The 15480-nt window shown below is 38.4% G+C and overlaps 2 protein-coding genes and 1 long non-coding RNA gene across 4 annotated transcripts in view; 2 read left to right on the top strand and 1 right to left on the bottom strand.

Moving 5' to 3' along the window:
* Window positions 1-9713, top strand: part of LOC115223715 (uncharacterized protein DDB_G0271670-like) — a 123014-nt gene extending 113301 nt beyond the window's left edge. For both annotated transcript variants that reach the window (XR_003882818.2, XM_029794391.2), the window contains one exon: window positions 9482-9713. The gene's annotated coding sequence lies outside the window, so the exon portion shown is untranslated. The remainder of the gene's footprint in view (window positions 1-9481) is intronic.
* The window catches only part of LOC118767689, a 15837-nt gene continuing 521 nt past the window's right edge, over window positions 165-15480 (bottom strand). The window contains exons 2-3 of the long non-coding RNA XR_005003606.1: window positions 13365-13367; window positions 165-391 (exon numbers count right to left, since the gene is read on the bottom strand). This is a non-coding gene — a long non-coding RNA (uncharacterized LOC118767689). The remainder of the gene's footprint in view (window positions 392-13364; window positions 13368-15480) is intronic.
* LOC115223719 (MKRN2 opposite strand protein-like) overlaps window positions 14349-15480 on the top strand; it is a 16249-nt gene continuing 15117 nt past the window's right edge. Inside the window, exon 1 of the mRNA XM_029794400.2 lies at window positions 14349-14796. Within this exon, the coding sequence (XP_029650260.2) occupies window positions 14570-14796 (227 nt within the window). The 5' untranslated portion in view covers window positions 14349-14569. The remainder of the gene's footprint in view (window positions 14797-15480) is intronic.

Here is a 15480-nt window from a genome sequence, read left to right as displayed (position 1 = left end):
GTATATATGTATACATATATATATGCACACAAACATAAGTAATGTGTGTAGAGATGTATGTGTGTGTATATATATATATATGTGTGTGTGTGTGTGTACATGCATATATATATATATATATGTACATGCACGTGTGTATACGTATATATATATATATATATATATATATATATATATATATAAAAAGTTGTTAAATTTCCAATTCCCATATTTTTGCATTTCCAGCCTGGATAATTTCTTACGATTTCTGCCCTGATGTGTGTACATGTGTTGTCAGAAACGTAAGCTTGTGTCAAGCCCCTCCACGTTGTGACAACCACTGTGAACACCAATTGAGATGAAAATGCAGAAAGATCGAAGAGAAATCACTCTTACTGGGAAAGTTGTTAAACTGATACAATTATCAAATAGTGTGTGTGTAGACATATGTAGATGCATGTGTGTACATACATACATACATACATATATACACACACACACATTCTTGTATTCTTCAACTGGCTTTAGTCATTGGACTGTGGCCATGCTGGGGCATCACTTTCAGAGATTTTTCCTCATCAACCATCCGTAGTGAGCCCCCACCCAACCCAATTACTTTATCATTTTAACTATTAATTAAAACCATTCAAAACCTTCTTTTAACTGGCATTGTTGTGTCAAACACGTACATCGATACAAGTGCGCACACACACACACACACACACACAAACATATATTTTCAGTCCTCTATATACATGCATTTGACTGGTTTGCAAATGGGTTTCGTCTGTGAAATTCCACTTGAATGGAATTGGTCATTTTGGGGTTATTGTAGCAGGCACCTGTTCAATGAGCCTGGAACCCTTTTGGGGTTATTGTTCAATGAGCCTGGAACCCTATGATGGTTGCAAAATAAACTTCTTAACCACAGAAGCCATGCATCAGTGTGTGTGTACACATATAGGCATATATTGCAAATAAAAGGTAATTTATAAATTCAGCTCTGTCCTCGAGCAGTCCTCACTCCTGCAAACACCTGTTAACAGACTATAGGGAGAAATGGACAGTTTATCTTCAAGAAAAGTGGCCAAATAAACTGGGGATAATTTCTTAGTCGTGGAACCACAAAATGGTACAAGATGGTAAGGCCAAAGAATGGGGAACTACAAGATGGTAAGGCCAAAGAATGGAGGTGATGATATTACATAACCTCCATTCTTAGACTTATTCTTACACACACACACACACACACACAAAGATAAGCAAAAGTAGATATACAGTTGCTTAATATGAGTGGAATGGTCTGTGCATTTTGGTTTCTTTTTAGATAAGCAAATCAGAAGTAGAATAATTGATCTGCAAGAGATCCTTACTTCATTGGAATCCCTCTTTTTTTTATTTCTGGGGTCTTTGAGTGAATGCTTCAGCCACAGGCCTTTCATTTTCTCCAAAAGTGACCCTGACTGGTCAACTACTTTTCTGTGCATTGCAGATGGACCCAGTCCTATAAACTGTTAATCTTGAAAGAGCTGGTCTTTGAAATTCTCAGTCCAGTTCTGTCTGACCATTTCTGCATTCTCTGTTTTTCAGTAGTGCTTGATGATCCAGTTCCGTTCATCACTGGTCAAATTTCCAGCCAATTAATAAATATCTGAAATTAAGGATAATTATTTTATTATAGAAGAAAGTATTAATTAAAAAGAACATAGAATCATAGAATTCTTGTTCTAAAAGAGAAATAGAGAAATGGAAAGAACATTCCCCTCACTAAGCAGTTGTACACCTACTTGTGTGTGTGTGTGTGTGTGTGTGTGTGTATGCATATATATACATATGTGTGTGTATATATATATTTATACACACAAACACGTATAAACTATATATACGTTACTTTGCAATGGAAAGCTTTAAATCTTTTTGATAATTTCTAACACCACCAAAGTTACTTGACTAATTTCTTCAGATGAAAATCATAAACATCACAACTCTCACTTCCACAACATTCCTTCACCTAATCCTGTCTCAAAGCTCTCTCTCTCTCTCTCTCTGTATGTGTGTGTGTGTCTGTGAATATTTTACACACACACACACACATATATATATATATATGTATGTATGTATGAGGAGGTTTGTATATCTATGTATGTGTGTATATATATATATATATATATATATATATATATATATTAGGCACTTTGTCTAGTTAATGAACAAATTTCATAAACACACTGGCCATTGTTATACATCCCATTGCACCCATTTGTCTATACATGCCAACCTTTCACCTGGAAATGTGCTTCAGTTAATGCATATGTATAGCATTAGCTTTGCTGTTGTGTATCTGAGCACAGTTGAACACACTGCTATACACCCACACATCCTCGTCTGTTTGTGTCAGGGGTTAGTGTGTGTGTGTGTGTATAGAGGGGGTAGATTATATCTTCCAAGCACAGTTTGAGCTCCACAATATGAGTATCTAAATATTTCTTTGTTTTAGTGACGATAAGAAATAAAAAAAACTATTCAGGTACGTCAATATAATCAACTCTACTCCCACCCACCCACCCACCCGTGTGGCTGGATTGGCAAGAAACCTTAAGGCTTTGGACAAAACGTTTTACAGTATTTCTTGCAGTTCTCTCCATTCAAAGCTCAACAGCATAATGGGGGGTGGGGCTTGAGCAATTTGACCAACTTTTCCCTTCTGCCTATGCAAGAAATTATTATTGAAGACAGCAAGCTGGCAGACTCGTTAGTACGCTGGACGAGATGCTTGGTAGACTCGTTAGCATGCTGGACGAGATGCTTGGTAGACTCGTTAGCACGCTGGACGAGATGCTTGGCAGCATTTCATGTCCTTATACTCTGAGTCAAAATTCCACTGTGGTTGAGTTTGCCTTTCATCGCTTTCAGGGTCAATGAAATAAGTACCAGTCATGTATTGGGGTCAATGAAATTATTAGCCCACTTCCCTAAAATATCAGGCCTTGTGCCAATAGCAGAAATTATTAACTTGGAATCATTTCCTGAGCAGGACAAATGCTTAATGGCTTTTCTTCTCTCCAAACATTCTGAATTCAAATCCCACCAAAGTTGACTTCGCTTTTCATTCTTTGGGGATCAATAACATAGTACCAGTTAAATACTGGGGTTGATGTAATTGACTAGCCCCTCCCCCTAAAATTGCTGGCCTTGTGCTAAACTTTGAGACCATTATTATTGTTGTTGTTATTAAAATGGCAAGCTGGCAGAATTGTTAGGCCACACCAGACAAAATACTTAGGGGCATCTCGTCTACCTTTACATTCTGGGTTCAGATTCCACCATGGTCAACTTTACCTTTCATCCTTTTGGGGTTGATAAGTACCAGTCAACCAAGCCCCTTCCCCATAAAAATTTCAAGCTTTGTACCTATGATATTATACAGGTGTTTTCATGCCCGTTGTTGAGGTGGATGTGGGAGGTTGGTGGTAGGAAGATGAGGACAACAAATGCAATTTTAATTTTGAACAGATTTTAAGTGAACAAAATATTTTCTCACACAATTTTCTGTTCCTCACTCCAAAGGAATTCCACAGGGGATTGGCAATATGTAGAGAATCAAAGAAATTTCAAAAACGTGCAATAAAGGAAACGAGATGTCTTCCTCTCTCCTTCAGCATTATGTACCAGTTATATGCAATGTTTGATTCAGTCCAAACTCCGTTACTTCCTCACAGATGTCTGGCCTTGTGCCCCATGACTCGTGTCATTGCTAGTTTCCAGATGGGGTGATCCAGAAGTGGCAGATCCACTGATTAACTAACTTGATGTGATTTCATCTCTCCGCCGGGCTCTCGGTTCACATCCCACCATGTCTGTGATCAATTTTATAATGGGAAAGATTTCATCAAATACACTTTCCTTTTAAATTGTCCCTGTGACAAAGTGTAACCTAATTATTATAGTGGGAGTAAAGGGGGTATGGCATACTCTTGTGGTAATCCTTTACATTGAGGGTCAACTTCAGTTTGGATGGGAGTGTCTGGTATGAGAGAATGGCTGGTTGTATGATGTCCGATGAGAGAGAATCAGTAACCAACAAATCTAACTTCAAAATTGAGATGCTTTGAGGCTTCCATTCCTTAAAGGTTGCTGTCTTCTGGTGTTGCTTTGTGATTTTATCCTTTTATAAATCTGGCAGAGTTCTACCTTTGTTCAATTGTGGGGGCAAAGAATCATGGCTATTATAAATGTCCACCAACAAAATGTATTTGTGTCAAATAGGGCAGAAATAGAGCAAGAATCTCTGACATTCCATAAGATCATCACCATTATCCTTATTATTTAATATCCTTGTTCCATGCTGGCATGGGTTGGACTATTTCACAGGGTTTTATGGGCTCAAGGATTGCATCTTGCTCCAATGCCTGCTTTGGCATGGTTCCTACAGCTGGTTGCCCATCAGCCACATTACAGAGTGTTGAATGGGTGCCTTTTTTTTTTGCGTGCTACCAGCACTAGTGAAGTTGCAATGTAACCTACAAGAAGCAGAGGAGATTAGGGGCCTAAAGATGAGGAGACCAACAATGCTGTGGACACAGTCACTTTTTCTTTGATATGTTATAATAATAAAAAAATTCTCATTAAATATTTGGCTCCCTTGCCAAATTTTCTTATCCGTTCCCATTTATACGTCCAAATACACTCTCTTCTTAATACCAACACAAATAACAACAACATTCATTATAGGCCAATGAGAATTTTTTTTTCCCCTTCAATTATTTAACCTGCAAGAAATAGCAACAAAATCTCCCTCATATTACACCTAACATTCTTAAAAACAAACAAACATTAGATAATGTAGTTCTAGACATTGGAGTTGAATGGGGGTGGGGCTAAATTATAGCAATCCACCATAAAGAACCAACAATAATCAACCTAACAAAGAGACAACCAGGAAAGTTGTCCATAGTGGTGGTCACTTTATCATCAGTGTAGCAGGGAAATGTGAGCAAGAGGAGGAGGCAGGTGCTACAGGCTGTTTATTTGGTGGACAATGGTTCTTTGCTTGACATTTCATAATCCTTACGGAAGAATGCTGAGAAAACTGGGGAAAGACGAAAGGTAAAGTTGACTTGGAAGTCCATGACTAAATACCACAAGGCACCATTCAATGTCGAGGGGCAGATGGAACAAGCCATCCTCAAAATGCTAGAAATAACAGCCAAATCTTTGAGTCATTCCCCACCCCCTTAATTAAAAAAAAAAGTCCATGGTATACGTACAATAGATGGAATGGTCAAAGCAGGAAAGCCTTTGATTATAGGTCTGCTCGGTCCTGGGGCTAAACAACAACAACAACTAACATCAGAAGCATTTATTTAATAATCGAATCAATTAACAACTGTTAATGAGATGTACCAGTCTTTAATTAGTGGAAACAAAAACAATGGTGTTATTATTAAAGAAACAATTATTGTTGTTGTTGTTGTTGTTTACATTTCTCATCATCATTGTTGTTGTTGTGGTGGTGGTGTGAGACAATTGTTAATATTTACCTTAATGCAGAGGCCAACATTTTTGTTTTAACCAGATTTGTTGAGTTTTAGGAAAAACATCCACTGACTTTATACCCCACACCCACCCAACACCACACACACATGGGGGGGGGGGGTTTAGTCAAGAAGTTTTGAAATTACACAGCTTTAGGTTCAATCTTGCTATGAAGCACTTTGAGAAAATGCATTCTACTCTTTCCTCTGCTTGACCAATGCATTGTCCGTGGATTTGGTCAAACAAACTGCTAAAGCCTTTACACACACACACACTAATTAGTCTAAAACCCAGTATTGTTTCTGCTGGGTAAATAAAGACCAAACTGAAATGACATTGGGGTGGGTATACTCCCCTAAACCCCTTGTGTCTTAGTAAAATGATATAGGGAATAAAATTGAATTCTACATTAACCCCTACTTTTGACCTCTTCAAAAAGATTCCAATTATTAATAAATTGGATTTTTTTTTTTTTTCTGCACATTGATAATCTAAGTATTTCGTTAAAAATACAGAACTTTGATATCAGGTCAAACGATTGTTTATGATGCACGAAGATGAGAAGGTGTTAAAAATGGCAGAATCAGTATTTAGCGAGAAGGGCCAAAGATGCTAAGTTCAAATCCCACCAAGGTTAACTTTGCTTTCCTTCTGTCTCGTTACGACGACTGATTCATAAAACAGATTCCTGTAAGAGGCAGGAGATGTTTTGGCATTGCTGATCCAACACTAACTTATTTAACATCAGGCATATTGTCTGTCTGTCTCTCTCTCTCTCTCTCTCTCTCTCTTGGTGTGTTTGGTGGGAGGCAATGTAATACGTTTGTCAATCGTGTGTTTATTGTAATGTTTTTCTTTCTGCATGTCGTTTGCCTCCAGTGGCAAAACAGTGATCCCAGACACAATGTCCAGTCCAGTCATACCAAATGACCAGTGGTCAAACAGTGCTGCCCAATTGTTTCATTCCAACCTCCTAACAGGGAGAGCAATACTGAATGTAAAATTATGAAGAAGCCGGCCTCTTGCATGTCAGCCCAAACGAGCTGAGTGCAAGAAAGAGACGACTGAACTGATTGAGAGAGAGAGAGATGAATCAAGGATGGAGGATGATAGCTGGGTTGGACAGGGGCCGGTCGGACCATGTAAGTGGCAGTAATTATTGTCTCAAGGCCCAGAGGGCCACTAACCCTGTTTTTAGGGTTTATAAGTGACAAAAATATCAACATTGCTTCTCCTGAACAGGATGCAAATCCATTGGTGGGTTTCTCCTTTACAGCTGAGTGGACTGGGGCAGTGAAGTGTTTTTCTCAAGAAGAATGCACTGCCCAGTCCAGGAATTGAAACCCATAATCTTGCAGTCGTGAGTGCAACACCACCCAAACCATTAAGCCACACAACTTCACAAATTAGAAGAAATAACAAGAATTGATCTGAGGAGAAGATAAAGGAACTCTATAAGGGGCAGGATGTTGTGTTGGAGAGGAAATGTCCAAACAATGCCAGCAACAAAAAGCCCCTGCAATGATGATGATGATAGAATCATCTTTCCAATAAGTTTCTGTCAATAGCTGTGTGGTTAAGAAGCTTGTTTTGCCCCCATATGGTTTTGGGTTCAGTCCCACCAGACATCACATTTGGCAGTTGTTTTCTCCTTTAGCCCTGGGCCAACCAATGGCTTTACTTCACAACTGGTGTTGGTCTGTTTACATCCACAAGACTTAGCAGTCTGGCAAAAGAGACCAATAGAATAAGTACCAGTGTCAATTTCTTCAATGAAACCCTTCAAGATGGTGCCCCAGCATGGCCACAGACCAATGACTGAAACAAGCAGAAGATAATTAGAAACAGTCGTTAGAACAAATTTAGCAAAGGTGCCGACAGCTCAATAGCCAACAGATAAGTCTATCTTGGAAGGTAGGGGAACGTTAGTGATGAACTGAATGCCTTATGATATTTAATTACATTCTTGTCCACCAGGGACAATAATTCATGTACCAGTAATTGACTGGTGCTGGTTCAATTCCAAACACTACTCTCCACCCAAAACTGTTTTTCCTCTGCACTCAATAAACTAAAGAATGAGTCAAAGTGATCAAACAACATTTTACATTTATGAAAGCTATTTGCAGACACAGGGCGTTCAGAAAGTCACCGCAATCTCATATTATTTTTTAATACACATGTTGCAATATAGAAAACCTGAATGATATTTAACAAACAACATTTTAAAAGTGATGTCCTTTAGCATCGGGTACAGGCCTACATCCATCTTACAAAGAGCATTGTCACTTTTCATGGTCAGCTGCTTTCAGTTCTTTTATTGTCAATACTTTGTATGGGAAGGGTTTTAATTCCTTTCCGAAGGCCTTATAGCAGTCGCAAGACCAATATCTTACTGCTGCACCAACTTTTGGAATGGTTTTGATGGACTCTGCTGCATATTGTCAGAAATATCAAACAATTTCTCCTCGGATATCTTTGATGGTCTTCCACAATATTGGTCACCTTCCTCTGATCCTATTTCTCAGAATTTAGCAATAAGGTTACAAACAGCATTGCGATGAGCAACAGGTGTTTCTGAGAATTTATCAGAAAACGCTGTCGCACCAAATCCGTGTATCTACCACCTTCTTGAAATATGTGCTCAATTAGAAATACATGTTCTTCAGGTGTTAAAACCATATTGGGGTCAAAATATTAGAAAAGTGCACAGTGATTTCCCAAACACCCTGTATAACATATTCTTGGCAGCTAATTAAACTAATATATATATATATATATATATATATGACAGACTTCTTTCAGTTTCCATCTTCCAAATCTATTCAAAGGCCTTGGTTGGCCGCAGCAGAAGGCACTTGCCCAAGGTGCCACGTAGAGGGACAGAATCCAAATTCATGTTGAGAAGCAAATATACACTCACACACACACACAATCATGGCCTCTGTTTGTCAGAGCTGGCTGATATCATACTACTTCCAGGCAATCCTGAATCACAATTCTGATTCATGCACTACCACCACCACCACTAGTCCTTCCTCCCCACAGTATTTGGCTCTTTGGATTAATAGCATCAAGCACACCAGTGGAGGGCCAGCAAAGGCCCTTTTTCCAGACCCAGCTACTAAAAATAAATAAATGAATAAACTACTAACACCAGTTTGGTTCAATGCTATAATGCTAGATTTTGATAAATTATTTAAGCCTTGATTAACAGAAGGAATCATTGTGAAACAGTTAAAAACTCCAACAGAGAATTGAAACCTGATCTCTCTTTCTCTCTCTGAATCTTTTGAACAGTGTTTCCATAACACTGTTGAGTCACCAATAACCCATGAATGAAACTCCTTGCAATTATATCCACCAATCAGTTGGATTTACTTAATCCCCTGGCAGTAGTGGCTTACAAGCAATGTCTTTGGGGGTCAGTTAAAGAGAGGATTCAGTTGCTGTTCAAATTCCAACACAGGTTTGAAACTAGTCCATTAATCCTATTTTCTGTCCACAGAAATATAGTATATAATAACAAGGTGTTTACATACGACTCAAGATTGTGGACTAAACTCTACAAAGATCTCCTGTGGGGTACAGTGTAGTCTTTTATTATAAGTTTATGTTGCTGCAAGTGGCTGTTAACTGAGTGTTTTGTGCTAGTTTCACTTGTTGGTTGAAAGCACTCAATTTAAGCTGTTATTGTCATCAAGAAAAAGCATGGACAGTTAGGTTCTGTTGAATGGAGTGATGTGAAGGTTGTAGCCATTTGCCAAAAGAGGCCTTCCTCTGATGTGTTCCCATAGAAAAGGCTAAATACAATTAAGAGTGTGTGAACAAAATACTGCGTTTTTCAAACGATCAATAATATTTCTATCATAGGTACAAACCCTCACATTTTAGGGGGGGAGGTGTAGCCAATTGAATCTACCCCCGTATTTAACTCGTTTTATCTATTTTCCTCTCCAACTCTCAGAAGGATGCAAGACCAAAGCTGACCTTGGCAGGAATCAAAAACCAGAATGTACAGACATGACTCTGATACTGAGATGGAGACAGATGTAAATATTCTACAAAATATTTCTGCAATGTTAACTTATTTATTCATTTGTTCAAGAAGGATTTTTGACAAATTGATCAAAGGGTCCTATTAACGTCACACAAATCAATCTTTCACTTTATTGGGAAATAAAACAATTTTAAAACTTTTCCTTCTTTAATGGTTTTTTTTTAAATTTATTTTTATTGTTTAAATTTATTTTTATTGTTGATGAGAAAACCTTCCGATATTTAATTACACCTTACAATAAACAATATTCGTGTTTATATTCAGGTATATCTTACAGTACAGTAACAGGTTATCCAATCTACACTGCTATGCAATTCAGACTTAATGGTTTATTGAAATCCTAAAATGTAGTGACTATAAAAAGCTATGTGGTATATTTCTCTCGATGAGCAAAGGAGATGTGTATGGGATCACTGATGAGATTCCAATCAGTCCTGAAACCAGTAAGGCCAACCACTCTATTGCTGTCATCACAGTATTCACCAGCCAATCGGATGTTGTTACACATTGCTGGTTAGAAAATGCTTTACTTTGTTTTAGCCTTTGAAAGATGTTAGACAAGCAGGCCAACTTTCCTTCCCAATCAAGAAGACTAATCCATTGCAGAGTTACTCACAGCTGAGTGAAATAAAGTATTTTGCTCAGTCCATAAGTTGAACTCATAATCTAGCATAGTCAAGCGCCTTCCACACTGCTAACACTATATATATATATTTATATATAATCACATATAAATTTTTTGCAAGAGAGAAGATAGGGCCCAGTGGCCATAAGAGAAATGGATGTGCTCAACATAAAGAAAAGTAGGTTGGAAATTCTCCCGGTTGTATTCAGTGTGAACTCTCAGAACTCTCAAGAAGTATTCTGGGCAAAGAAGCAGGGAATAACGATTTTGTAACCGATTGATGGTCAGGCGTGGCTGGCAGGGCACAAAATACTTTCCAATACTTGGAACTGGTTGATAGCTTCTGTTAGCTTAGGTAGAGATATGAGCTGCAAAAAAAGTATTGTAGCCAGAAAAGAAACAAGGTGAGAAAAGTTCAGCAAGCTGACAAGAGGATTGTGTTTGAAGTGAAGAGAAAATTATATGATGTTTATGTTGGAGAAACATGGACATTATATGCCAAAGAATGAAGCCAGCTTATGTAATGTTAAAAGGAGGAAGCAGAGAAGCTGAGCGACAAAAAATAAAAAAACTGAATAGGAAGAATTAGATGTAGTAAGGGAGATAACTGTGTTGGGGACGCTAGAATGGCTTCGGATGACGAGAAATGTGAAAGGAAATTGTGGAAGAGGAAGATGTGAACAGAATTGGTGGAAGGTGATGTCACAGAAGAGATAAGAAATGAGACTCCAGATGGTTTGCTTAAAAAGACACGTGAAGCTAAGGAAAAGCGTGGTTGCTCTTTACATAGAGGCTCGTCCCCTGCAAGGACAACCAAGCTTTTACATAGCTGAGCTTGCGGCCTTGTAGGTGCTGCTGACATGTGAAGAGCAACCCCCATCACCAGTATCCAGTACACTCTGTAAAGTGGTCGGTGTTAGGAAGAGCATCCAGCCGTAGAAACCATGCTAAAACAGGCATGGGGCTTGAACAGCCCTTCAGCTGGTCGGCTTCTGTCAAATCGACCAACCCATGCCAGCATAGAAAATGGATGGCAAATGATGATGATGATGATGATGATGGCCTGCAAAACTACATAGATTCATATTAATACACAGAGTACAGATACACAGGGAAATATGTAGAAGTAGACAATAATGTTAAACATATGCAAACAAGAAAATGACAGAAACAGCAAGTTGTATACAGAGATATAAAGTTTAGGTTGAATAAAAAATCACGGTCAAAATATAAAGATTAAACTGCTCAGCGAGATTGGTGGTGGTTTACAGGTTTAAAAAAAGATAATCTCGTAAATATTTAAAGTCCGGTACTACTTAAGAAGAGTGGTCCCGGTGCGCGCACTCGCGCATCCGCGCTAGCTAGTCGTGACTAGTCGATCCTTACTTTGTGTTTTTGTGTTTTATTTACTTGGATCTTTGTTTGTTTAACGTAGCTGTTTACGTAAACATAACAATGACAGAATGTTGTCTCAGGTTTAGACGGAGCAAATGATTTTAGCTCAAAAGAGAGCATAGGATTGGTTAAAATTCGAAAAATTAAACTACGTTAAACAAACAAATTACAATTTTCTCAAGAAAGCCAAGAGAAAAAAATGTTTTATTTTGACACATTCTACCAGAATACGAAGTTTTAAAGTGTTTAGTTAACTTGAAATTGTGTTGAAAACTGCCGTTCAAAAGGAAAGATCCATTTACTTTTCTAGGTAGTCGTTGTAGGATCGACTAGTCACGACTAGCTAGCGCGGATGCGCGACTACGCGCACCGGGACCACTGTTCTCGAGTAGTACCTTAAAGTCCAAGCTATAGCGTGCAAAACAAAATGAATATGAAACACAAAAGTAATATTTTAGCTTTCAACACCTGGCATAAAGCCACCCACCTCCACTTTCCCCTCTTCGTAGCAGGAGCTTTTTCTCTTTCCCTGTCATGCAAGTTACCTGACAATCTCAATAGTGATGGTGACAGGACAAAAAAAAACCCAGTCAGTGTAGTCTATAAAATGGTGAATGTTAGAAAGTGCATCCAGCCGTAGAAACCATAGCAAATCTGATACTGGAGTCCGATGCGACCTCGGAACTTGCCAGATACTGTCAAACTGTCCAACCCATGGAAAACAAATATTAAAGGAAGAGGAAGTGTGTGTATAGGTATATATATATATATATATATACAAGAAAAAAGCAACAAGAATGGATTAGTTGTTCAGTACAATTGTTTCACACGAAGAACAGATTTATTTAAAGCTGCAAATATTGCAGCAAATACAAGTGTTTCGTATTCATCAGCCAAAACACATATGAGTTTTCCAAACATCCTATAATCTCCCCACATTATTTTATGGTTAATACCATAAGGATTTCTGGTGCATCTAAGTTAAGTACTGCATTCATGTGAATTCATTGGAACTCACTTGAATCTTAATTGTTTTTGCTGAAATGTGTGTGTATATATATATATATATTCTTGCGACATTCACCGACCTTTTAACAAAATTGCTGGGTGGGGCAAAACTTCCCTCTCCCCACTCACTTTCCTTTTCAAGTGAAATTTGAAAAAGATGATGAATCTTGGCCAAAGAAGAAAGTATCTGTCTTCAGCCCTTTCAACCTGGTCCACCACACAACTGCTCTCGCTAAGGCCACCAGGCAAAGAAAAACAGCTTGCTCTTCCCGACCAAAGGAATCCTGACAATGGACTCGACAGCCTCATACGACCTACACGCGACAGCAGATGTTCACATAAACCCACCACAACTCAGAAATACTCGGGCAATAGAAGTGAAATTGAATCAAATGCACGTTTATATTCATGTCTTCCACTCAGCCAATTTGCAGTCATCTTACTCTTTAAACGTTTCGAAACACTTTATTTCAGATCATTTCGATAGGATTTGAATTCAGAACCGATTTCTAACAGAGGCGCAAATGGAAAATATTTTGTCCGCCGTTCTAAGGATTCTTGTTGATGATTCATCAAACAGTATTAAAGATATTCCAGTCTAAAACTACATTATTTAAATGTCCTGTTTTTAAGGCGGTGATTTTAGGGAGATGCAGGCGGAATGGCAGAATCGTTATCGCGCCGGGCTTAAAGGAATTTCATCCATCTTTATTCTGTTGTGTCTGGGGAGAGTCATTCTCTTTTTGTGCCTTATAATGTAACACACTCACCGGTAAAATTTCCACTTCTTTCTTATTTTTATTGTCCTAAAATTTTCGTTGCGTCTTGCAACCTTTTCAATAGTTTTAGGAAAATAAAAATAAGAAAAAAGTGGAACCCTAACCCTAACCCTCACCCCAGACACAACAGAACATGCTTCAACACACGAACTCATATAAAGAATCTTGCAAACCAAATCCATCTTTATGTTCTGAGTTAAAATTCCGCCGAGGTCGACTTTGCCATTCATGCTTTCAGAATTGATAAAATGGTTAATATAAAGATTGACTCCCATTAACGAAAACAAAAAAAAACCCAGTCTGTTGGGTGCTATAAACTGTGTAGAAAACGAATATGAAGAAAAAAAAAACAAATTGCGCAAACGAACGTGGGGGGGGGGACTTTCGGAAAATTCACAAGATCTCGGAGCCTTTAGAGAGGGACCCACTCAGTTGCGAGTTTGAACCAGGTCTTCAGTATGAGGATAATTTTCATCCGCTCTAGTCTTGGAAGCTCTACAAGAATGAAGGAAAAATAATGGCTCTTACTTTCATCTAGCCAGACAAACTTGAACAGAGAGGGAAATTGTTCTCTACTACGATTGTTGCACGAACCTGTACGCTTTCAGTCCTCAACGTCCGGCCAGAAGCTATTTAAATCCTTTCATTGTCCACCCTGAACATCGGGCAAAGACCAGATTGAATCACCCGCCAAGGTGACGTCATTTCTTCCTTCTGACGTCACAAGCGATTCTAAACCGGCGCTTTTCTTCATTTCTAAACTAGCAATGAGGAAGAAAAGTTACAGCAAATGTTTAGCTGCAGACGATGTGACTTCTCTCTCCTGAATAAGCTAACTATTTACTCTGAGCATCAATACCACAAAATCTAATATTTATTCCGCACAGTGAACTAAACTGTTATATTACACGAGATAGTAGCTACTATTTCTAGCAGGTTAAGTAACCATGCCAACAAAATCCCTCCTCATTTAATCAGGGTTTTTTCTAATAAAATTTTAGTGAATTTTATAAGATTTGCTACTTTTCTACTATTATATTAAGTTGCTGCTACTTTTATTGGGACAGGGAGGTTGAGTAAGGGGAGGTTACTCTATTGCTTCTCACCTGTAATTAACACTAGTAACAGGTGTGTCACTATTATTACATTTCATTCTTTTCCCTCATTTTGTTTTTACAAAGATTCTCCATGGATACTGAAGAAGACTCTGACATAATTCGTTGTTTCCAACACTGTTCGAACAAAACAAATATATTTTATTGTCTTCAGTTACCAACAACCTGTCCCCTATGTGGCGGGGATGTTATCAACAGCGACATGCTCTTACCCCCCTATCGTATCGAATCCCCCTTCACCGATGCTGCCCGTTGGCCTTTTGTTGTCGTCGTTAAACCTACCCAGGGTACATTTCTTCAGTAAGAAACTTTTTTTTACATCTATGCTTCATTTCTGTGAGTTTTAACTTTGATTTTAAAGACTTTTTTTTATCAACTAAACTGGAAGAGAAACTTCAGGTGCCAACTGCGCTTCGTAGACTGGGGAAACAGGGAAGAATAAAGTGAGAGGGAAATGGTTACAAGAAGCACGCTACTTCTAGTTTTGTCAGGGTTGTTTCTGGAACGATTAAGGAAGAAGATTTTAATGAAAACGAAACTGAGGAAAGTTATCAAAAACGTCACCATAAGTAATGCGGGTTGATTTGTTTTTAAAATGTTGCTGGACTTTCGTAGAAGCGCAAGCGAAGTTGTTTCCTGGGGTCGAAAGTATAATAATAATAATAATAACACCCAACCTGAAGAAACATTTGGACACTTTAGAAATACCCCACAGTCTAAATGCATTGCGAAAGTCGGCTTTACTTGAAAACTGCATGCACACTGCGTAAAGTACTGTTTGGGGTCCTTGTTGTGACTTGAGAGACAATAACAAACCCCCGGTACACACAATATTTTTCACAGTACCCAATGTTTGTACCCCGGTACAAACAATATTGGATACTGTGTGACGTCTTCAGTAGTAATAATACTACATGTTTTGGTCTTAGTATAAATGATGGCTACAGCAGATATTCTGCTTAATACCACCGTAGCGGGAGAGCA

Source organism: Octopus sinensis, linkage group LG23 (assembly GCF_006345805.1).
Source record: "Octopus sinensis linkage group LG23, ASM634580v1, whole genome shotgun sequence".
NCBI classification, from domain to species: domain Eukaryota; kingdom Metazoa; phylum Mollusca; class Cephalopoda; order Octopoda; family Octopodidae; genus Octopus; species Octopus sinensis.
The sequence above is the reverse complement of the archived record's forward strand: the minus strand, read 5'-3'. Positions and strand labels throughout refer to the sequence as shown.